General features: G+C 45.5%; 1 protein-coding gene and 1 non-coding gene across 3 annotated transcripts; both read right to left on the reverse strand.

The window, feature by feature from the left end:
• Positions 1-8,138: 8,138 nt before the first annotated feature.
• On the reverse strand, positions 8,139-15,492 carry EIF5 (eukaryotic translation initiation factor 5). 2 transcript variants are annotated; one of them, XM_050335628.1, is made up of 12 exons: positions 15,297-15,492; positions 14,934-15,126; positions 12,703-12,982; positions 12,389-12,470; positions 11,995-12,167; positions 11,581-11,692; positions 10,812-10,951; positions 10,271-10,429; positions 9,925-10,086; positions 9,538-9,702; positions 9,194-9,328; positions 8,139-8,538 (listed from the first exon to the last, which is right to left on the reverse strand). In XM_050335628.1, exons 3-12 carry the CDS (start codon positions 12,772-12,774, stop codon positions 8,446-8,448), a joined length of 1,293 nt encoding a protein of 430 aa, XP_050191585.1. In that variant the 5' UTR covers positions 12,775-12,982; positions 14,934-15,126; positions 15,297-15,492; the 3' UTR covers positions 8,139-8,445. The 2 variants fall into 2 exon arrangements, with proteins under 2 accessions (XP_050191585.1, XP_050191584.1); XM_050335627.1 differs by lacking the exon at positions 15,297-15,492 and having other exon boundaries at positions 14,934-15,184.
• On the reverse strand, positions 11,154-11,277 carry LOC126651391 (small nucleolar RNA SNORA28). Its single transcript, XR_007631672.1, has one exon. It is a non-coding gene; the product is annotated as a small nucleolar RNA SNORA28 (small nucleolar RNA).
• Positions 15,493-23,569: the final 8,077 nt, after the last annotated feature.

Consider the following 23,569-nt stretch of genomic DNA (forward strand, 5'->3'; position numbering starts at 1 on the left):
CAAGTCCTCCCTGGGTGTAACATGGATTTACTATATACCTATGGACTGTGTGTGATGGAGAAGTGACTGCAGCTCTCCATCTCTCTCTCAAACATTTTCTTGACAGTAGTTTCAGAACAGCATTTTTCCTCCACTCCCACCGCCCTGCCCTATCACACTGCTCCCTGCTGTTTCCTTTTAGAGAGACATCTCCATCACTGCAATGACAGGGCCACCCTAGGGCAGAGGGTGACAAGGTGGCCACTGTGCCACCTCCCTGTCCCAAGGCTCCTGTGATTGTGATCCCACTTCCCATGGAGGCTGCCATCGGTGGCAGGTGTGAGGCTGGGAATCCCCTTTCCATTCAACAAAGAGAATTTTACACTTATTCCTAATAAATGAGCAAAATGCAATGCAAAAAAGTGGGTGTTGAGAGAGAGACAATCAATCCTGGTAGGTCTTCAGGAGTGTGAAAATTGGAGGGAGTAGAGAGGATTTTGATGTTTTTTTCTTTTTTGTGTCTTTTTCTTTCTTTTCTTTTCTTTTCTTTTCTTTTCTTTTCTTTTCTTTTCTTTTCTTTTCTTTTCTTTTCTTTTCTTTTCTTTTCTTTTCTTTTCTTTTCTTTTCTTTTCTTTTCTTTTCTCTTTGTCTTTTTTTCCTCTTTCTTCCCTCCCCGCCCCCAGCTTTTATTTTATTCCTTCCCCCTCCCAGTTTTTATTTTTTCTTTGCTTTTTTTTTTTTTTCGAGGGAGGGGTTGTTTTGTTTTATGCTTTCTTCATCTCCCCTGCCCGTTCCCCCCCGTCTCCATCCCCGCCCGGGGCCGCTCCGGGCCGGGCCGGCGCACGGGCTCCCCCCGGCGGCCACTTTGGGCTTCCTCGCCGGGACCCCGCATTCCCGGGACCCCGCATTCCCGGGACCCCGCATTCCCGGGACCCCCTCATTCCCGAACGGGTCCCCGCACTCATCCAGCGCCCGGCCCCAGCTCCCCCAGCCCGATCCCACCAGGACCCCGCAGTCGTTCCTGCCCAAACGATGCCAACCCCCCCGTGCTCGGGGTTAGAGGTGGCACCCAGGCTTTGCGGCGGGTCAGAACCTGCCCCTCTGCCCTTCCCATCGCCCTCCCGGGCCGTGTCCCCGGGCGCCGCAGAGGGGCCGTGCGCGGGTGCTTCTCCCGTTGGAGGGAGCAGGGCCAGTCCCGGCCGGGATCTCCCCCTGCAGCCTGGGGACGGTGGTGGGAAATGACTGTTTGCTGCTGTCAAGAAACAGAATTCAGGGAGGAAAAGTGGGTCATGGAAAATTCCCAGCACTGGTGGCTTGTCTGACGCCCAGAGAAGGTCCGCAGGGCACGGAGTTCTCCGCGATGTCAGCCCTCTGACAGCTTGCAGGCGTCTCTGGGACAGACACCAAACCCCCACGGCTGACCAGCCCCGCACCAGGGCAGAGGCTTTTTAACACTGAAGCACTGCAAGTCCCATGGAGCAGGACTAAGGGAGAGTAGTCCAGGAGGAGACCTCCCCTCCAGCAGCTCCTTGCAGGTTATACTAAGTCAGCCCTGAACAGCATCCAGCCTCTCTGATCCAGGGCTGAGAATGGGTGTCTGGGAAAGGGAGAGGGCAGAGGAAGGAGCCTGTCATCCCCCATCACCCTCCGGCCTGCTGTGTGCAGGACAGGTTGGGTCATGAGTGCAGCCGCTCCTTCCCCATCCTGCACACATCTGCAGGTTTTCCTGCAGAACAGGTTTTCTGGTATTAGTGATACTGCTGCTTCTTTCTCCCAGTCCCACCCCACAGTGCTGAAAAGAAAAAAAAAAAAAAAAAGGAACAAAGGCAGCGACAATATCACAAAAGACTGTAAAAAAAAAAAAAAAAGACATTGCAGCAGTTAGTGCCTTGCGCTTGTGAAGCTCCACAGCTCCTCAGTGCACATCCCTGAACGCCCCCAGAAAGGCTCTCACAGCAGACAGGTACCTGCTCTCCCACTTTTCCTCCCACCAGGAACACTCAGTTCCCCTACGATGATTCAGATAAAACCACCCCCTCGCCCAGGACAAGCCTGTTGGTGTTACCAAACAGGAAGGCCTCCCTGATCACCTCTCACTCCTCACCACCTACATGCCACAGCCACCTCCACTTCCTGGCTTCCCTCTCCCTGACCTGGAGCAGGATGCAGCCAGCCATGCCCGTGGTGCTGAGCCTGACCTCCCTTGTGTCTCTCTCCTGCCCTCTCCAAGGGATGGCTTCAGAGCGGATGTTTCCCCCGGGCACCCAACCCTGGCCATGCAAAGCTGAGAGCACCTCCAGGTCCTCATGAGTGAGGGTGTTCACCGAGGCTGGTTACCCATCTGCACAGCTCCAGGGGCTTCATGAGCACTTCTTGCTTCCTACGGCTTTTTTTTTTTTTTTTTTTTTGCCAAAGTCAAATTCCCATCTTCTGGCACAAATATTGACCAGAAGCTGGTTAGCAGGACTTATCGCCCCTCCATCTCAATCAGCACAAGGAACACACAGTTGATTAGTTCTGCCAACATATTTACTGCTTTTTATGGCGAATTTTTTCATCCCCAGACTCAGCTTCAGCAAGGTTTGCTACTTGCTAAAAACTTTGGCACCTCCATTTGGCTGCAAGGTGAAGGTGTTCTTTTGTGATTTCCATTAGGTAGGATCCAGCCTGCTTTTCTTACAAAGAGGTTTCCCTTCCATTTTTCCTTACTGCTCCACCTAAGCAGGGGTTTTGCTGTTCTGGAGGTGGTGTGCTCCTGACAGCAGCCTCAGTGGATGCAGTTACCACACCATTCATCTTGTCTAAACTGATTCTTTGGATTTAGGCAAAAGTCCACCTGACAGTCAAGGAGTTTTTTCCTTAAAATTACCCCTTCTGCATTCTGGACCTTATATAGGAGTCTTTCAGCAGAATAAACAGAAACTAAAATCCAGCTAATCCTGTTCATGGAGAAGGAATGGAGAATGCAAACTCGTGTATTAAACTCCTGTCAGCTGATAAATAAAAATCTAAAAAAGATTGTTTAAAATCCCATTCCTTCCCCCAAAGAGAGCAGTATTTTCCTGTCGTTGCAGCTGTGCTCCTGCTTCCCACTTCCCCCCTGAGTGTGCCTGTCCATTCACAACCATCCCAAGCCCCACAGCACATTCAGCTGGGACTACCAGCTTCTCTGGCTTTTAATACAGAATACAAGCACGTGCTGAAGGAACAAAGGAAGCAGGAGATGGAAGACTTAAAATCTGAATTTCCCAGCCTCAGAGACCATATGAATAATCCTTAAATCTCTTTATTTAGTATTTTCCTTCTTTATTTAGTCTTTTCCTACGGGAACTACTCTGTTCACTATTGTATATCTGTAATTTTGTCCATAAGAGTGACAATTAATAAATAATTTATTAACAATTCCCTGGCAACACAGGGATGGCATTCTCTGGGGGAAATATACTTTCCTCATGTTTCTTTTAAAGATGTCAGGTGTCTACCTTAATTGCACAGATACAAAGGCAAACTCCATTGACGTCAGTGCAGTTATCTGGGGTTTATTAATATCAAATAAATATAAAAAACCAGTATAAAGCAAAAATTCACAGAGAATAATAAAACACCCACACAAGCCTCCTGCTGATCTGTTCCTGGTGGTGGTACTTCACTTACTTGCAATGCACGGCTGAAGTGCCTATGGTTCTCGGACCAAAGCTCTCCTTTGCATCACCTCTTTCCCCACCTGAGAAAGAAAAGACTATGCAGAAAACAGCTCCAACACCACGGTAATGGGGTGAGATTACCACTACAAAAAACAGCACTCTCCAGCTCCAGCCTCAGGAGATGTCAGCATCCTGGGAGCAGGAACAGGCTCTGCAACCTCCTTCCCCTCCTCGCAGGTGCGGGGCTGCCTGTGTTCGAGGTCAGCTCCGATATGGTGCAGCCAAGTGACCTTGGAGCTGAGCCAAGTGGAAAGACCAGTGTGAGAAAGTCCTGGGAGAAGCTGCCTGGAGCCCTCCCCACCTCGGCACTTACCTGGGGGCCCTCAAAAAGCTTGTGCACCCCCTCCCAGCCATGGGCCTTGCTGATCCCAGCCTTGCCTTACTGACCCAACTTCCTGGCTTCACTCTGGACCTGATCCTTCACAGCTGATCTACTTGGCCAGCACTGGGAGTTAATGGCATCCCATTCACAGAAACCCTGGACTCTGCTTTTTGCTGTGGCTGAAAACACTGAAGAGCCTCAGATATTGAGCAAGCAATGAGTCTGAGGCACGTGCAAGTAGAAAAACTGACTTCAGGAAAAGATGGCTTAGAATGCTTTTTTGTTTTAAACAGTTCCCTCTGTTTCACTTACAATGATGGGGTGAACCTGTTTTACTGCATTCCTAACCCAAAACACTGAAGATGTTTTTCCTTTTGCTCTGAAAAAAATTGAGGAGTTTTAGAATTTTACTAAATTAAAAGCAGTATCACCTGAGTGCTGGGGCCATGTCCTTGATGGATGTCAGCTGCAACAGCTCTATGGAAGCTGTGGAGATACCCTGGTGTTGGTCTGCACTAGGTAAGGAAGTGACATCCTGGGAAAGCTGCTCGGTGGCCCCAGAACAGCTCCTCTCCACTTCCAGGTCAGAAGACGAACTCTGACACCTCCGTGGCAGCAAATGATTGTCATCAAAGTGAAAAACATGGACAATGCCAGGAGCCTGTCAAGCACGTAAGTAATCTGAGTGGCTCCAACAAGCTGAAATTTAAGCATGCAAACAGTATTTCATATACAAGGCTTAAAAGAGCATTGTTTTCAAGCTGCTTTTTGTTGTCTTCACTTCTGAGTTTTCTGATCCACATCTTCACGGTTCAGTGGTGTTACCGAATGCCAAGGAGTCAATCCTCAGCAACAGCCCTCTGAGGCTTTCTGGAGTTACTGGTTTGAGAAGAAAACAGCTGCCATGATTTGGAAGACTAATTGGTGGGTCAGCTGCTTTTGCTCCATCTCTCCTTGCCATTTCCCTTCACTGCTTTCACGGGGAGCCCAGAGTTCCTGTGATCTTCATTACTACCCTGTAGCAGCCCACAAATGAAAGCACAGCTCCGTTACAGTTCACTACATTAAGTACTTTTCAGTGGCACATCTTCTTTTCAGACACCAAGGTTCAGAACTTGCACAACTGGAATACACCCACATGCTAAGCATTATTTATTAGAGTTATAAATCAATACTTTTATCTCTGTGGTACATCTGGACAGCAACAAATCAACTGAGCTGTTTGATTTGGTGGAGATTTGGAACTTCTGGCAACCCTCTTAACCCAAGGAATGGGGAAGATCTTAGCAGAGAGGAATGACAGCCTCATGGTAACGCCTCACACAAACGATCCTACAGAGACAACCTCGGGGAGCATTGACCTCTGGGAGCATCACATCGTGGTTACGCTGGAGGGGAAGCTGCTACCACAGCAAGGGAAACAAAAAGCATTCGGCACGTTCCTTCTTCCTACTGCAATTCCTTCAAATCCCTTTTCCTTATCTTTACTTAGTGCCTTCCTCCAAGCCTGAGCTGTGCATTTTGAGGAGCAAAGAGCATATATAACGTGTCCTACGACATCCAGCTGGGGAAGCACTGGCCTGATGACAACTTTCAGGCTTTCACTGACAAAAGTAAAACCAGGCAACTTTAATTCTTACGTGCACAACAGTCAGGATTTCAAACCACATTTGAAGCCTCTGAGCCCCCTTCATCCACTGGTGATGCTGCCCTGAGCAAAGCCATCAGCTGAGCAGCTCCCGTCATGCTGGATGACGAGGAGCCGCTGCCGGAGGCTGGAGGCTCCTGCAGGGAGATGAGGGTTTGCAAAGCCAAGGATAATGGACCTGCCGCTAGACCCTCCACCTGCCAAATGGCAGCGTTTACACTGAGGCTTTCAAACAGACTGTACAACACGAAGTGAGGGAAACCACCCAACGCTGTTTCCTCTCTGGGTGCCAGGAGTCTCTTTGAAGCCTGGAGCAGAGTGCATCTAAAATCCAGGCTGCCTTTTGAAGATGTACATATTACTTTTCATCAGATAGCAGTGGCAATACATTTAAAGGCTCATGAAACTTCTAAGTCAGACTTCCTCCTTCCCTGAAGAAATACAAGACAAATGGTCAATTTTTATTAGCTGGTGGACTCATCAGTTAATGATCTGAGACAGAAAACAGCAATGTGCATGTGAAAATAGGGTGAGAAGCATAACTCAGGACCATGAATTCCACAGTGATGGCCTTGCTGCTTTTAGAAGCCTCCACGGTGTCTGAAATTCAGGTACCACTTTGTAATATGCTTAATCTGATCCACCTGTGGGTCATTACACACAAGAATACTTTTACTCCCTGCCTGCTCCCATCATGTTTGCTCCAAATCTACTATCATATAGCTTTGCTATGGCATCACCAGTTCACCGATCCTATGAAAAACATTTTCGGGTGGATTTATTTCCTAGTTTCCCTACTGGAAGGAACAGGTCTGTCTTGCTGGTCTGTACATCTTGGAGGGTAGAGTGGTGGGAACCAAACAAAACCTCAGAGATTATCCCCATTGGTGGCAGCCTACAATTACGTTCAAGTCTGCTCTAAAATGGGAGTGACCACCCCCAAAACGGTACCTCAACTGTGTCGCAAGCAAGAACTCTGCTCAGAAAAGCAACAACTCAAACTCCTACCCATAAAAGAAGCCTAATGTACAAGCACCCACCTCCCACTGCAACAGGTACCAGGGAGGCACAATTTGAGATGTTTCATGCCCACATCACCAACCCACCCTGCTACCATGCGACTAAATCCCAGCCCAGGGACTTTTCTATAGCAGTACCAGCCAAAATCATCAGCTTTCTAACAGCCACACTGTGTTCAGCTGGGACTTTTTTCAGAGGATCTCAACCTTCCAGCCTGGCAGGCAAACACTTCCCAGGATGTGCTTGCAACAGCTACATGAAGGTGTGTGCCTGCACCAGGAGGAAGAGGTGTATTCCCGAGAGGGCACACAGGGATCTTTCCAACATGCATGAGAATTGACACCAGCTTAAACACCGTGGTGAACAGATTTTCTTTTAGATAGAAGAAGCCAAGAATAAAGCCTGTAATTGTGGTTTTGTACTACTGCAATAAACCTCCACCTTAAACAAATGGGCACTGTCAAATGGTTTCACTCCATCTTTCTAGTAGTTTGCCACATGTGCTACTGCCAAGTGACAGCTCACTGCCAGGACCACACACAACATGAGTTCCTGGACTTACACCCCCCACCACAGAACAGAACCTGCAGCTCGAGCCACCCCTGATGTAACCATCCAAACACAATCCTCACCTTTGTCCGATTTAAAGTTCTGCTAAAACTATTTAACTAGAAAAAGCAGCTCACTGTGCACTGGAGCCTTGACCTCTCAGAACTGCTCATACTGAATCCAGTAAGAGACCATCAAAAGTAAACCCAGTCACTCTCTTGCCACTCTTGATGTTCCAGAGCAGAGAGCTCAGGGCAACAAAAACCCTGACCCGACCTACTCTTAGGCCAAAATCTGTCACATATCATGTCACACTTGTTTCCTGATTTCAAAGGACTGGGTTTCTCTTTATCCTGTTTCTAGAAGAATCCCATTCCTCAACACTGGCCTTTAGGACACTCACTTCCAGAGATAAGCAGGTGAGCTTTGGGGACTTCTGCACTCAGGGGACCAGATCTCACCCTGTCCCCCGTTCAGGCTGGAGCAGGACACGCCTGTGCCACAGTGACCCTGACCGTTTGGTGCCAGCGCACACCAATCACAGCAGTACCAGCTCCACAGCTCTAGTCCTGTAGTTGGAGCTGCTGAAAACCCCAGGGAAGGAAAAAAAACCCAACCAAACCAAAACATAACTTCTGCAGTGAACACCAGTGGAATTTTTTTAAGAAAAAATGCCTGCAAGGATCAGAATGCAGACAGCTGACTTGTCTTTTAAGAAGCTGGCAGCCACACACTGTAGATTACTCAACACCTCCTTCTTGCCCAGGTTTCAAATCTCCAGTGCTGGAACAGCCTCCAGGCTAAGGGTTTTTTTTCCTGTCTCATTCAAGAGTGTCGTTGTGTCTCCAACTTTGCAGGTTTCAGCGAGCTGTGTAAATACTTACTTGGAAAAGCAATAAGGGGGTCGAGTCACAAATGAAGATTGACCAAAACCAAATCCTTTATTTCCACAACTGTATAAATGTGCTCCAAGTATGTGTCCAACACAAGTTAGAAAAACAAAATAGAACATGCCAGTTGCAAACTAGATCAGTTCACTGACGTGCTGACTCCTTGGTATTAGGCTTAGTTACACAAGACCAGTCACAGTAAAAAGATACATTTTAGAGTACAAAGAGTAGCAGGATGTTAAGCCATTTCAGCTTGTGCACATACAAATCACACTTCTGGCAGAAAATGCAGAGAAGTTTGCATTACTATGCTGGAAGCTATGTTGCATCACTTTAAATGGCATCAATATCAATATCGTCATCTTTATTGTTTGCAGGCTTCACAGTTTCAACTTTAGGTACACTGGCAGTTGTAGAGTACACCACCTGTGGAGACAAGACACTTGCTTTTACTACGGCACCAACTGACACCAAGCACTGGACTAACTGTAAGACCTGCCCGCCCAACCACCCCTCCTGTCCATGGCCATGACCCACTTAACACGCTGCTCTGTAAGGCAGAGCTGTGCATGTGCATCTGCAGGAAGCAGGACCTCATACCCAAGAAGAGAAGTGTGCAGTACTGGCAGGAGAACAACCAAACCCCCCACATGCAAAACCTGTCCCACCCACAGCCACCTGGAGTATAACTTACAGTCTTTAACTGAGCCTAAACTGTGAGGAAAATGGTCAGTTATTCTTTCAGCTTTTGTAACAAACACACCCCCACTAACTCATCCAAAACATGAAGCTTTTTGCACAATTCCTCCTGCCAACCTTCTACTACTACATGAGCTGCTACTGTGCAAGGGACCGTACCCTTCCAGAGTGACAGTCCTGGGCTATCCAAATGCTCTTAGTGATAGTGTAGCAAGAATGCTCTGACCAAGCCTTAAGAATGGAGTGTCCCTCCAGTTCCCAATGTGCACAGTAACACATCAAGGAAGCTATTTCAAATTGGACCAGGAAAAGGTTTACAAGACTTAGAAACGCAGGAACAGTGCAACCTAGGAGCTGTTAGCAATGAACAGGCCTTTCATACCTCTATGTTTTCATCTTCATCCTCTTCTTCATTACCGGAAGATTCTTCTTCAGCTTCCTTTAGCCATTTAATAAATGGTTCTGCTTTGACACGAATTTCTTTGGCAAGCTCCTTTGAAACGTATTTCTTTGAGGCCTGAAAGACACAGAGTTTGGTTGAACACTGAGGGAGTTTACACCAGACCATACCTAAACACAGCAAGAACCCAGCTTGGAACTCCAACCTCACCCACTGCCTCAAACAGCCCATATTTGGAAAGGTTTCTCTCTGCACAAGCTGTTACACCAGAGCAGTGAAGCCAGATGCAATAGCCAGATTCAGGTACGTAACACACCACCCTTTACCTTTTCTGCCCAGCTAAGGATGACTTCTTCTTCCAGAAGATCTGCATCATACATTTCCTTCAAAATATGTGGTATTTTCGAAATAAGCTGAGACTGATGCATGGCTACCACACACTCAAAGCCATGGAGAAGGTACCTCTGAGCTTTCTTGTTGTTGTGGCAGAACTAGAGTTGTGATAAAAGCAAAAGTGATTCAATTAGCTTTTTTAATTTTTAGAACCTTGAATTACAAGGTTTAGAGCAGCTCATACTATCCCTCCCAGCAGTTCTCCCCAGGTAAGGAGCAGCTTAAAAGCCCAAACACTATAGTAAGTCTTCTTCCCCACAGTACCAAGCAGTTGCTGTAAAACACTCAGAACAGTGAGTGCAGAAGAAGGAATTGCTTACACGAAGGAAGTGACGTCTGTATTTTCTTATTTGTTCACGTATCTTTTCGTCAAAAAGGACTTCAGTGAGAACTAGTGGGCCCATAGCCTTTACATCCAGTCTCTCTGCTTCTGCTACAATGTCTTTGTCCGAAGTATCAATGACACCTTCTTCCTTCTTTTTCTACAGGGAAATGAGTACAGAGAGAAACATTTTAACGCCACTTGAGGTCTGTGTCAACACTCTTTGCACCCTTCCCTTCACACCGCTGGCAGAAACAGTGTTTTGGTAGAAGCTTGAAGACATTGTTCTAAGTTTCCTTACAAACATTTTATACCACTAATGCAAACAACCAGAGAATAGTTACCTTCACAAAATCAAACAGTATGTTGACTCTCTCCTCCACGGTTCTTTCCAAGTCTTCACTAAGCGTGAGGTTCTTTGCATGGTCACTGATTTCATCCATTCTACGCCTCTGGGCCTCTTCTGTTGTGTCCTCACCCCAGTCATCATCATCCTCCTCCTCCTAAAACACAGAAGTAAAGTGAAAGATTCATAATATTAGTGCAGGCTTAGTAACAGGCGAAGGTAGAAATGATACCAACTTGAAAGCATTTTTACAAACCTAAAGAAAGGTTCAGAGTACAATTTGCAAGTCAAAGATAACAGAGAAAGGGCAAATATAGGATAAAAGTACTGGAAGCTAGAAGCTAGACATTAGTTTATAAGCCTCTCTAGGGTTACTTCAAGTGCAGTTTTACCACTCTATATATTTCAACATTTAAGTTCTGGGGACAGTAAGAGCTTCTGGAGCAATGTTGATCAGCAGGGAATGCCAGTGATTTTGAAGTTTTAAATCAGAACAAGACACCACACAGCCTTATCTCCCCACTTTCCCTTCTACTTACCACAACCTGTGGAGGAGTAATCTCCTCTGGTGGTGGGGGCGGAAGTGTCTCATTGCTGGACACAGAACCATTCTCTTTGTCCTTGCCTTTTCTGTTCTTCTTCTCCTTTTCTTTCTTTCCTGTACCAGTGTCACCACTTTCTGCAAGTGAATTTTAATGTTTGTTATATGAACTAGAGCAGGCTACAAAGTCCCTGCACCTCTGCCAAATCCCCACGTGGGGGTTTCATGGGATTCATTAGCAGCAAGTTATGTATAGCACTCATCCCCAAATACACCCAGGGCAGATGTACATGTGGTAGGGAAAACCCTGGTTCCAGTCAAAGTCTTGTTTCTCACCAACATTGTCCAAGTCTATATAACAGGTGGCCTCACAAAGCAGAGACCCCTGGAATAGGTTAGACTTTTCTATTTTAGCAAGCTTAAATTGCAGCAGGCAACTAGATGCTTACTACAGAGTGTTGCTTGCATAGGACATTACTGGGTTTACTTCCTACTCTTTTACTTCACAACTGCCATGAGCTATTGATCCTAAGTTGTCCTCCACAGGCAAATCCAGCTCTTCACAAATAGTTCTACTTGGGAGGACACAGGATGATGAGGGAAAAGACCGAGCACAACTCCTCCATCCTGATCCCCAAATATAGTCTAGGAGTAGACTGGAGCCTTTTTACACTTCAACTAGCTGTGAGCTATTTGTTTTTGTTCTTTATTAGCAGCACTCACACAGAAGTTCTCTTTACTCCCAGCAAGTAAAGAAAGGCACTTACCAGGTGGGTTTTTGAGAATGAACGTGCAGAGTTTATGGTTTGTGTCAAGCATGCCTCGATAGCCACAGGCTTTGCAAGAGTTACCTATAGTTTGTTTCTTAGGATTGACATGCTGCAAAAAACAGAGAACAATCTTCAGTTAACATTTCATTTACAAAACAGTTATGCACTAAAGCCTAAACCTGACTTTTACATTATCATCTCCACAGGACTAAGGCAGAAGTTAAGTAGCAGCAATTTAGCTAAGCAGTTTTGAACTCTTATAGATTTAAAACTTTCCCAAAGGGTGCAAGTGTGTTTGTACTGCATTTTCTTTTCAGATTCAAGTCAGCTTTAAACTTTGCACCACTTGCACAAACATCTAATGAAGTGTTTCCATAGTGTCACCATTGATACAGACAAGAGAGCACTCACCAGATCAGTTTCAGGATTCTCACACTCAGGACAGAGAACAAATTTTTTAATGAATCCATCCAACATGTCTTGCAGCTTATTCGCCTCATGAGATCCATTGACAATGTAACGGTCATTCTTAACATCAAACTGGGTCTGTGCTCCCAGCTCACAACCAAAAAATTTGGTAGGATCTGTAGACAAAGCACAGTAAACACCACCTCCCTTTTATCTTCAATGTGATTTTTAAACAGCCAGTAAATACGCTATTGCTTTCTGTTATTTCACCCTGAGATCATCACATTTCTTTCTTACCAATCTTTAAAGAACAGTACTAATGCTATATTAGCTACGTCACACTACCACTTCAAACACAATAGCATTACAAAATGCTGTGTCACTCCACACTACTTACACGTTGGAGGCCGATTAAGCGCCTTTGCAACGTCAACCATGTTGACTATAACCGTCTTTATTCCATTTCCTTTGCCCTCCACCTAAGGAAAACAAATAGTGTTTTAAGTCAAGTGACTGCAACAGCCAAACCCAGTGTGTATTCCCCATTTAACTACACTGGAATTCTGCTCAGAACTGCAGCTCCTTAGTCTGGACAGAAAGGAGCCCACATCGTCCTCGCCTTTTGAGAGGCCAAGCATTATCATCATCTCACACCTCTTTCTCTCTCAGGAGAGCAAGCAGAGTGCTTCCCACTAACGCTTAAGAAGTTACCTTGGCAATCAGACGGGGCATTTTGTAGCGATAGAACTGATCTGAAACACTGCGGTTGACGTTGACAGACATTTTGCCTTATTAGTAGCTTTATCAATAAGATGAAGAGATCTTTGATTGCAGTTTTTTGGTATCTTCTGTCTGGAGAAGACGGGATGACATAAACGACTGCAAGAGTTCTCGGTCTCTGACATGAAAAAATTTTCGCCACTGAGGCTGTAAGGTTCTTGCTTGTATGCTATGTTTCCCCAATACAGGTACCAGTGGCTGCGCAACAGCTCTGCAAGTGTTAAGAAACAGAACAAAGAATTCATTTTAGTTTAACGTGCATCAATTTGCTCTTGTTACAAACCTACCTAATGGATTATATTTAGGGTGAAAAAAAGGGAAGGACATTCTTTATGCTCTAACTTTCTTCAAACTATGGAACTGAACACAGCAACCTTGGATTGGACTGCTAAGTAACTTATCCTTAAATACACCTACAAAGCTTTTCACCCTCTCTTACTCTCCAAAAACTAATGAACAACTTAAGACTATTTTCTGTACAATTAACTCATGCAGCAGTTCTGGGATCAGTAAGGAAGGGCACACTGCTTGTTTTATTATGGAGACCCACGAATCTTGCACCATGTGGCAGGGCAGAGGAAAATCAGGAGAAAGATCTGGAAATCAGATTCAAATTCCACAGCATAGCATGAACCTATCACACCAACTGAAGTCTATCATGATGTTGAGAAGTATCAGTAAGATGAAGCAGCAGCAATCTGAAGCCCATTATAGTTTTCATGTGGCTTACCAGTTTTTGGATCGGAGTGGAAAAGAGTTGAAAATTACGTAATTCTCCCTCTCACTTATGGATTCTCAGAGCAGCTTCTGTTGAGTTCTGACTTAACAATAAGCCTGATAAAGTCTGACAGAAGTTGCTTCACTGTAGAAAGCCTAGCAATGCAGAGGTACAGAGCAGTGCAGCAGCTTTTCCAGATGATTTTTTTCTTGTGGGAAGGGGAGGGGGAGGAAGGGGAAGGAGGATGAATCCTATTATTAATGTTGCCTTAAGGAGTATTTACATATTTAAATTAGTATGTGCCTCTATAATCAGATCTAAGAGTACTTAAGCCACAACTGGCTGACTACACAGGCAACCCTGACTACAGAGCATGGCTACTCTGACACGTCATCATGTTGTTATCATTAATGGCAGAAGCGCTGACACATTAAAGTAGCCTTCTTAGTATTCACGCATAAGAGCACATCTATGATGCAACATGATCCGAGTCCCTCCGGTCAGGTTTATAAATTCTTTACACAAAAGCAGATAGACTTGGATAAGCCTCGTGTTCTACATTAGCGCAGACGCAGTTTTACCCTTCCTCAGCAAAAAGTACACCGCGGATTCCGTTTCCAACGCGAGGCTTCCTTCCCCAGGGATGTCTAAAACGAGCCACCGCGCAGCCTGACCACGCGTTTGCAGCAGCAGCTATACCGGTGACCGAGCACCCAGAAGGAGCGCGGCGCTTCCCCTCCTTCCAGATCACCGCTTTTGTCTGCCGCAGGCTGAAGCTCCCTCTCCTGGTCCTCAGGACACCTCATCCCAAGCACCACCTCCCCGCCATGTGCCGCGCAGAGAGCGAGGAGCGGGAAGGCGAGCCCCGCTCCCTTGCCGCACCAGCGCCGCGTCCCCGCCCCGCTCGTGATGAGTCATAAATGCAGCAATTAAAGCACTGAGTCAGCGCCGGGAGACACTGCGGAGGTGGGGTGGGGGTGACCCCCGGCCGCGCATGCGCCCATCGCACGGAGCACCCCCGCGGCGCGCGGGAGCTGCGCCACCGCCCCCCCCCTCCCCTCACAGCGCGGGAGGCGCGGCCCCGCCGCCGCCATCTTGTCTCGTCGCATGGCGGCGGCACGAAAATAAATAAATAACTAAAAAAAAAAAAGGAAACCCCAAAGAAGCCTCACAAAACAAACAAAACCGGGAAGTGAAGCTCTAGCGCTTTCAGGTTTGTTTGTTAGCTTTTTTTTTTTTTTTTCCTAATTGTTCCCCCCCCACCCCGCTGCTTCTCTCCCCCCTCTAGTCAAGGTCCCGGGCGCTTCGTTACACAAAAGCCTCTCCCCATTATCCGCCGTTTACGGACAACCTGAGGCCCCAGCCCAGCCCAGTACAGTCCAAACTGCTCCCCCCAGCCTCACACCGCTGCCTTCGCCCGCCCTACGCCAGTATTAACACTCACCGTTTTCGTCCAATAAAGACATAAACCCAACGCTGCTCGCCCCGGGCTGCGACGAAGCCGATTGTGCGAGGAGAACAGGGCCGAAGGGGCGCTTATATCCAGGCGGAGAGGGAGGCGGAGGCGGACGCCGCAGCCTCCGGGTCCCGGCGTCCTGGGGCTGGCGGTATCAGCAGGGAGAGCGGCGCCGGGCAATCTGCGGGCAAGACACAATCAGAGGCATCGTTAGCGGCGGCAGCTGTGAGGGAGAGGGAGGAGGAGGAGGGGGGAGAAGAGGGAAAGGGGGGAGGGAGAGGCGGCGGCGGTGCGCAGCCGAGGCAGGAGGGGGCGGCGGACGGGACCCGGCAATGGCTGCCCCGTACTCACCTCTAGAATGTTCTCGCTCCGACTGAACAACGCCAGCGCTGGGATCAATCAGCCAGCGGCGCGCCCCGCCCACCGGCGCCGCCATTGGCTCCCCGCTGGCCTCGGAGCGGAGCTATTGGCTGGGACCTCGCCGCTCCCACTGTCTATTGGCCGAAACCGCCATCAATCAAGACAGCCCTGGCTTCGCGTCCCGCCCCCTCCGCCCTCCCCCCTGCCAGTGCCCCAAAGGACATCGCGTCAACAGCGGCCGCGTCTCGCGAGAGGAAGGGGGGGTTGCGCGGGCTGAGTCCGTGAGGAGGGACCGGGGCTGGGCCGGGGCTGAGGGGTCAGGGGGATCATGGGGCTTCTGAGGGGGCTTCTGAGGGACTGAGAGGGCTCCCAGGCCCCACCGCACTGCCCCGTGTGCCGAGAGTCTTCGCCGTCCTCGGCTGCCCCTCAGGGCTGCCCTCCCTGCCGGGGAGGCGACCGGCTGCCTGCAGGGCAGTGAGCGAATGCTTGACATCACTGTAACTATGTCACAAATGATTTAAAGCAATTAAACTTCTGAATAAGTTGTGTTTTTCCTGTACATCCGGCTCTTTCAGGGTGCGGGGAAGAGCCTGTTATTTAACTTCAGTGTCATAAAGACTCGGCGATGGGTGGCTCTGAGTGCCTGGGCTGCCTCACGAAGGATGACACAATTTTGTGCACGTACCCTATTCTTTATATAAAGTGTCATATATAAAGTGTATAAAGCCAGCCCTATGTAGCTGAATTGGGACTCTGGGTGAAATGCGTGTTTGGATTTACATTCACATAAAAAGCAGGAAACTTTGGCCCTTTCGTCCCTGTTACCCATTCCCATCTTCTTCCATCTGCGCTCTTGCAGTATCACAAGAACTACATATTTTGGGTATTTTAGATAGTCAATAATGTTCAAGTGGCGAAGAACTTTTTCCTGACTTTATGAATTGATTGGTGAAGCAGCTCTCTTACCCATTTAAACACTTCCCAACAGAACAAGGCTCCTCGGTTCCTGTCACTGTCTTACTGAATAATGTTGTAATAGCTCTGTGGGTGTATAGAGGAAAAGAGAGGGAGCAATAATAAAACTAGTAGTGACATTAGATAATGTTATATACTCTAAGTCTCTTCCTGCCTGAAGCAGTTTTGAAGCATAGATTTCCTGGCTGACTTTGATATCACATCGATGTGATCAATGGAAACACCCCTCCTGCTCAAGTTCATCTTGGAACATTTTTGATCTGATATGCAGAAGAACTGCATTCAAATATCAAGGTGACTGATAAACAGAAATCACAAAAGCTGGGGTATCGTTCTGGACACTTCCAGTGGCACACAACAAGAAAAGATCTTGTTCTCTCAGCTGGAGCAATGGACATAAATGTGCTCATCTCGGTGCTTTCTAACAAGACCCTCTTATGTGATTGCAGCTGCCCTCGTTACATGTCTCCTTTTAGCATTTGGGATAGCTGGTCTTTGTAGCCAGGACACTGTCCTGTAAAGCATCATAGAATGCTTTGGGTTGGAAGGGACCTTAAAGATCATCCAGTTCTACACCCCCTCTATGGGCAGATACACCTTCTACCAGACCAGGTTGCTCAAAGTCCCATCCAGCCTGACCCTGAACACTTCTAGGGAGGCAGAGTCCATTGTGTGACTTTGTCTTGGACTTCACTGTCTGAGTTTGAAAAAGTTAAAAAATTCTTTGGGATATGTTATTTATCTCCTTGATAAACGCACAGCAACATTTTCTGAAACGTGAGCAAGAGTGTCAGGGCAAAATATTGAAGCATCTCCAAAAATACCTTGAGGGGAAAAAAGTAATAAAAAAGTTGGAGGCAAGAAAAGCACAGCAGGAAATCCTTTGCTGTAAAAATATGCTGCCCATATAACTTGCTAAATACCTCCTGTCTGTGGCTTTAGCTCTGTTTTACAACACCTAGGGGGTTAATAAATTACAAGTGTTAAAGCATACTGCTGCCAACACCACTTTAGTGAACTGCTAAAGGAAAAGAGACCCTGCATTTGGTGCTATTTTACATAACGAATAACTGAATAGTTACAATTAGAAATATAGAGATTTTTATATATATTTATTGTATAAATTGACATAATTTAGTTAAAGAGGTACCTTTTAAGATGGTATTTCTTCTGCAAAAAGCAGGCTCAATCCAGGTGAAGTCATATGACATTCTCCTAGATTATACAAACAAGACCAAAATAGTGGATTAATGACTTCTTGGTGCCTAGTTGTTGATTTTTTTCTCAATAGGAAATTCATTAGTATTAAATGTCAGATCTCAAATATTTTTTACTGAATCTTAATATTTACAATTTGTTCAGTTTAATATTTCATGGCTTGGACAAGACAGAAAAATCTTTTCTCTCTTCCCACTTTAAAATATCATGGTTTTATGAATCCTGAAGTTCATAGTTCACATTGCTTGTGTGACCTTCAAAATGCAGACCACGTGTGTGGTTTACATTTTATTGGTAGAAACTAAGCAGGTTTTATATATACTTTTGTAGTCATGATGTTTGAAATGGCATTAGTAAGTCAGGTTTTGCAAGTGGTTTAGTGTCTGAGAATAGAAAGTTTTCCACAGTGGACCTTAGGGTGCATTTCCTTATCACAGAAATGTTTTGTTATTGCTTCATTCAGCCTTGAATAATCTTAAGTTTGTTCTATGTTGTCTTAGTTAGTTTTTATTAGAAATAACAATCAATGCCTGTGATAATGAAGCAAAATAAAATTCTATCAAAAATCTTAATAGATTTAAAATTTTAAAAAATTTGTGTTGTAATCACACGTCTTTGTATCTCTGATTGGCAGCTTTGTGTCCTGTCTGTGGTTTCCTCCTTGAGTTTGCCCTCTCTCAGTGATGTGGCTGGCCAATCCAGTACCCCGTTCAGTAACCTTGGCCTTGGAGAATGTTTTGTCTCTGCTGTAAGCTGTATGTGTTATTTCCCAGGGGCTGGTTCAGAGCTCTTGTTTTGCCCAGTGCAGGCAAGGAACCCTTAGCATCTGAGTAAGGGATTCCCTGTTGTGCCATCTTCACAGTTTGAGCTGTAATTTGAGTAATTTCAGGAGATGGGAGGAGGGTCAAGATTATCTATAATTATGTGGAATAGCAATAGGCTTTCCTCTTCTTATCCTGGCAATGTGTAGGGAAAGTTTAATTATTTACATACCAGGTTGAAATATGCAACATTTAGGAAAGGGTGGGTCCAAAATCCATTGGGATTTACACTGGACATTGATCAGTCACAAGGACAGAGGTTAATTCTGGGTTTGCTGTTCAGGAGCTCCACAGCCACTGCTGTTCAGCACCTCAGTCATCTTGAGGAGAATCATTTCTTGAAATGCTTTTCTTTCCATGCTCTGTAACACCATCATTCTTGTTAGCTATTAGTGTTAGTTCAGGAGTTAGTAAATAGAGAAAAAGAAGAGAGCAAGTGTATTATGTTAGATACACATGTAGCCATTATTTACGATAGTTGTTTTTATTGCTTTACTATGCAGAAATGCTAAAATCTCCTAGCTAGTGTTTGGGTGAGTGCCCTGAATGCACTCACTCTCAGCTGACAGCACGAGGCAAGCTTTGCCCCAAATCTCTTGTTGTCCTCAATAGACACAGTGAGGTTCCCTCTGCCCTCCCTCCTTCTCTTCCAGCGTTTGCCTGCCTATGTAAGGGAGTTGCCTCAGCAAGGAGAGGCAAACAGCTTCTCTGCAGAATATAAACTAGTGTTTGATAGCGGTGAAGTCCCTGCCTTGCAGACCTGTCTTTTCTCTGTGTGTCTCAGCAGTAGGTGGATGTGCTGGCGATAGGAATCAGGGAAGCCAGGTTTTCTCGGTTTGTCCAGACAGCAGCTTTGGCTGTGGGCCTAACTGGCAACCAATAGCATTATGCAGCACTCGCATGCTTGTGGTTGGCAAATCTGCCTGCTACATTTATATGGTTGCTGAAAGAAGTGGATGTGGAAGATAAGAAGTCCCTGGGAATATAGCTTCCAGCTGAGAACATGCTGTCAAAGCTACCTGCCTGTTCATTATGCCCATTAGTACCCGCTGTATTTACATTTCCCTGCTACTTGTCATAGCCGGGCTTTAGACATCAGAATCTGCCTGTGTGTTAAGTTAAATCTCTCTTCCAGTACTGTTTTAGCAATTTACACTTTCATTTCCATTTCATTACAGAAATTGCTCAGGTCCTCTGCAGCTGTCATGTGCTTTGCCAACACCTCCACAGATTAATCGTCTTTCATCCTTTTCCTTTGGCTTCTGATGGTCTGGCAACCAGTGCTGTGATTATCAGTATTGATTTCCCAGCAGATGTTAACTCTAAGTAGTAAAAAAAAGTAATGAGTGTTTAGAGTTACCTATTGGCTTTCTACTTTTCCTAAGTGGAAGGTGTGGTGGCCCCTGGTACTGAGACCCCATCTTCAAACTTCCTCCCAGTCTGGGGAGACCTTGAAGATCTTAAGTGCTCTCAAAGCCCTTTTCCTGTGAGCATAAACGTGGCTGCTGAGCTTGTTTTTAGGGGTCTGCACTGCTGGTTGCAGCATATTTAGCTCATCTGTTCTGCTCATTTGAGCATGGAGGAGTTTCTTTGCTTTAGAGCAATACAAGGGCATTGCTGGGAGGGCTGGTGTTTGGAGGCGGTACTGAGGCCAACCCAGGCATGATGTTTGTGCTTCTGTTGGCAGATCTAGAAGAGGGAAAGGTATTCCTGATGCTTGTGCTGAAAGCAAAGGAAAAGCTTGTTTTGAAGGCAAAGGAAAATCTTCATATTCTCCAAAACAAAACCTTTGAAGGTGCTGCTTGCCTGGAAGGGCAGAGCTGTGCTTTTGGAAACAGACAGAAAACGTGGTTTTTTTACCTCCAAAGTCTGATTTTAAATCCCTAAAGAGTTGCCTCTCTTGCAACATTGAAGGTATTTTTCAGGGAACTAGAGGTCTTGTAGTGGATAATGTTGAATTTGTACATCATGATTGAGAATTTGCTGCTTGTTTGGTGTATTTTGCCATCAGCCCGAGAACAGCTGGTGTGAGCTTCCTAATAAAAACACAGGGATTACCTTTTGTAATGAAGCAAATAATACATGACTGGGGTGCAGTGCCAAAGTCTTTGAATGCTCTGGTGGCTTTCAGCTCAAATATTTGTATTACTAAAGTAAATTATTTGCCAAACTGAAAAACAAGGCAGGGGGAGTGGTACTTAAAATATGAAAATAGAGGCAGAAACTTTGTCCTGTGGTTTGCACATGCCAAGTGTTATGTATGCTTAGGGTATTACATAGACTAGTAGCAACGTTAAAGTAGCTGATAACACGCATGGTTTCCAAGGGTGGAGTAATAAATTAGGTCTGCTTTTGACCCCCAGGGATTCTTTGATGCCTAATAAAAGCTGACTAGAAGCACTAATAATGTCTCACTCTACTCATGAATGTCACTGTATTTGGAATTATCTAGTGGGTTCAGGAACAGGTAAATGGGGCTGAAGAGATAGGCAGGTGCCTGCACACACACGAACACGTGCCACCATTGCATGAATCTTACTTGTTTAAGAAATGAGGCAAAAAATATCCTTGAATAGGAATCCAGGTCAAGCATGGTGTTGACTGTAAAATCTAGCATGATTTTATTGACCTAATCTAGACTTCTGTTTTTGAGAATGACCCAGGAGACACTGAAGGCAGAACTTTCTGACAAGGATTTTACTGCCTTGAACTGTTCCAGAACATTTTTACTAAAGCTCTAAGACATACAGTTGGGCCAATGAAGGCTCAAAGGCATAATGTATGCTGAATTTTCCCTTGAAGCTCAAGGGTGTTATTTGAAGAACAAAGAATCTTATCCACACTGATTGTTTTTGAGCTTTTTACTTAGTCTTAGGAAATAAGCTTTCCTGAAAGAAGCCTTTTCATAGAGCTGAAGTGATCTAAAAAAGATGCTAATGATGACATGATTTGTGGCTACCACGCTCACCTAGGAAACTATGGCACCAACAACTGAATTACATTATTTGGTAGTTGTAAATATTTTGGCACTGTAATTTTTTCAGAACTTGATTTTAGAATTCCAAAATGATTGTGTACATGTGAGATTCACTGGTACAAGGCATTATTCAGCACTTGGGAGTCTAATTTATACCTATTTCACCAGTGTCCTTAACATGCCTTTTTCTTAAGCCTTATTTGCACAAGTAATTTCAAGTACAGTAACATTTTTGCTTCAGTGCCTGATGTAGTCATGGGGCACCTGAATAAGCTGTAAGTTCTGGTTGTACAGTTCTCCATGGATTTTATATCTGGTATGTCTTCTTTGCAGTAAAGAACAAAGTAGTACTTCTGAAAGTTCCTCACAACCACTTGACCCTCTAAAAGATGAGCTACTTGAAGAATATGCTGGCTGTTTTTAGTGTTGTTTTGTTGCACCTCACCCACAGTTTGTTTTAATCATTCTCATGAATGATTTACTGTTCCTTTTCTATCATGTTACTTTTTCGTTGTTGCCTGCAGCAGGCAAAAAGCTTTCAGAGGGTTCTGTAGGGCTTAATGTATGTTTGTCCTAGATATTTGGCATGACTTATTCAGAAATGCGTAATAAATACACAGCTCCTCTCGTTTCTGATTGTTTGCACATTTGACAGATTAATGGATGATCAGGTGATGGATGAATTCTCTGTTCTAGCTGAAGTTAGGGAGGGTGTGTGAGAGCAGGTGCCATCTAGAAGGTCATATGTAAATGTATGTGAGATCGTTAAAGTCCATGGAGATGCAGTATTTTATACCAGTGGATAATGTGCCAGTTTAACTCAGAGACTTTACTTCTGAGGCATCTTTCCTGGTAATGGCTCTGTGCACTTATGGCCATATAGATATAATAGTTCTGTCTTCAAAGATAGCTCATAAATGGTTATTTTTAATTTGCAGGTGTTCAATTCTTTTGATTAGTTGCACCTACTGTGGCTAAAGAAAGCCCTTATTTTCCCTGCTTGCTTTTCTTTTTCCTGGTGCACTGAGACAAGGGATGCTGTGACAAGGGTTTTGATGGTTTGTTCTGTCTGCTGTGAGGGTAAGTCTCTGTGTGAGTCTATGTGCTCTAAAGGATGTTTACTAGCACAGGCTAGAAAAAACTTCTTTTTATTTTACTGACAGTGAATTGTGAATCTCAGTGCCACCACTGCTCCCACAGAGACTAACAGTAAACAGCTGAGTCATACAGATGAAGCCTGAAATTTCTCCTCTCATAGATGCGAGGGAGTCCCACTGCTTTCTCTGCAGAGAGTCCTGAGCCACTGCGTTCTGTGCCCTGAAAAACATTCAGGTAGGCAGGAGGGTGAATAGTTTGGCCCCTGCCCCTGGTTGGCACTGTGCTAATTCTGGTGCATGGGAGACATATACTGTGGTTTGTGCAGGCAGATCATTCACTGCTTACTCTGTTCCTGGAGCAGCAGGGATGCAGGCAAAGTCGTGGTGGGCTGCCAAGTCCCAGCCTGCTGGTTAGGTTGCTTGAGAGTCAGCACAAACCTCCTTGTCCCCTGCTATGGAGTAAACCACTCAGGTCTTCTCTTACCCTGGCAAAGGTCCTAAAGAGGCAGCTCTGTAGTTTAACTTCAGGTTGTGGTAGATTTGCCTGATTTTTGCCTGTTTGTGCTCCAGGTCTGCAAATAGTGCTGTGTGTGCTGTAGTGATTCCAACCTACGTATATCGGCTGAGAGGTCTTTGGAAGATGTGATCGGTGTTGGGGAGGTCTGTCTCCCTGCATCTGTGAACTCTGCACAGGGCTGTTGCACAAGAGGCTGTGCAATATATTCTTGCAAAAATACCTGCTAATGAGAACACGTGAAACAAAGGAGAGTTACTAATCATGGGTTTCCCACAGTGGTCTCTTTCATCGGGCAATAATTAATGACTGCTTCTCAACAAATAAATAAAATATCAGATAAAATGAAGTCAAATTCGTAAGCTTTACTCAGGACCAACTAGGCTTCAGCCATTTGCTCTGAGCACTTTTGAAGTCTTGGCATGGATCACTTGCATGGGAGAGCTGTGCCAGAGCTATGAAAAGCCATATGTTTTAACTCTTGTTCTGTGTCTTTTATCTTGTCCATTTCTCACTTACATTAACTGCATTTAAACGTTTTTAGAGGGCCTGTCATTGTGCTTCCATGCTGCTAAGGCATGGACAGACAGTATTCTGTTCTTAAATCCTGCTTTGAAAAATCTCCTCATAATATGTCCCAGCAGAAACTCCTGTTGATTTGT

The sequence above is a fragment of the Myiozetetes cayanensis genome, unplaced genomic scaffold (assembly GCF_022539395.1).
Source record: "Myiozetetes cayanensis isolate MyiCay16 unplaced genomic scaffold, myiCay2020 scf6-25, whole genome shotgun sequence".
Taxonomy (NCBI): domain Eukaryota; kingdom Metazoa; phylum Chordata; class Aves; order Passeriformes; family Tyrannidae; genus Myiozetetes; species Myiozetetes cayanensis.

What these genes read in the sequence shown, in the direction of transcription:
- EIF5 (XM_050335628.1), bottom strand. Translation starts at nt 12,774, where the DNA reads ATGTCTGTCAACGTCAACCGCAGTGTTTCAGATCAGTTCTATCGCTAC. An exon ending in TGCCCCGTCTGATTGCCAAG is followed by an intron (nt 12,471 to 12,702) that starts GTAACTTCTTAA and finishes TGTTTTCCTTAG; the next exon opens with GTGGAGGGCAAAGGAAATGG. An exon ending in CATTCTCAAAAACCCACCTG is followed by an intron (nt 10,952 to 11,580) that starts GTAAGTGCCTTT and finishes ATTCACTTGCAG; the next exon opens with AAAGTGGTGACACTGGTACA.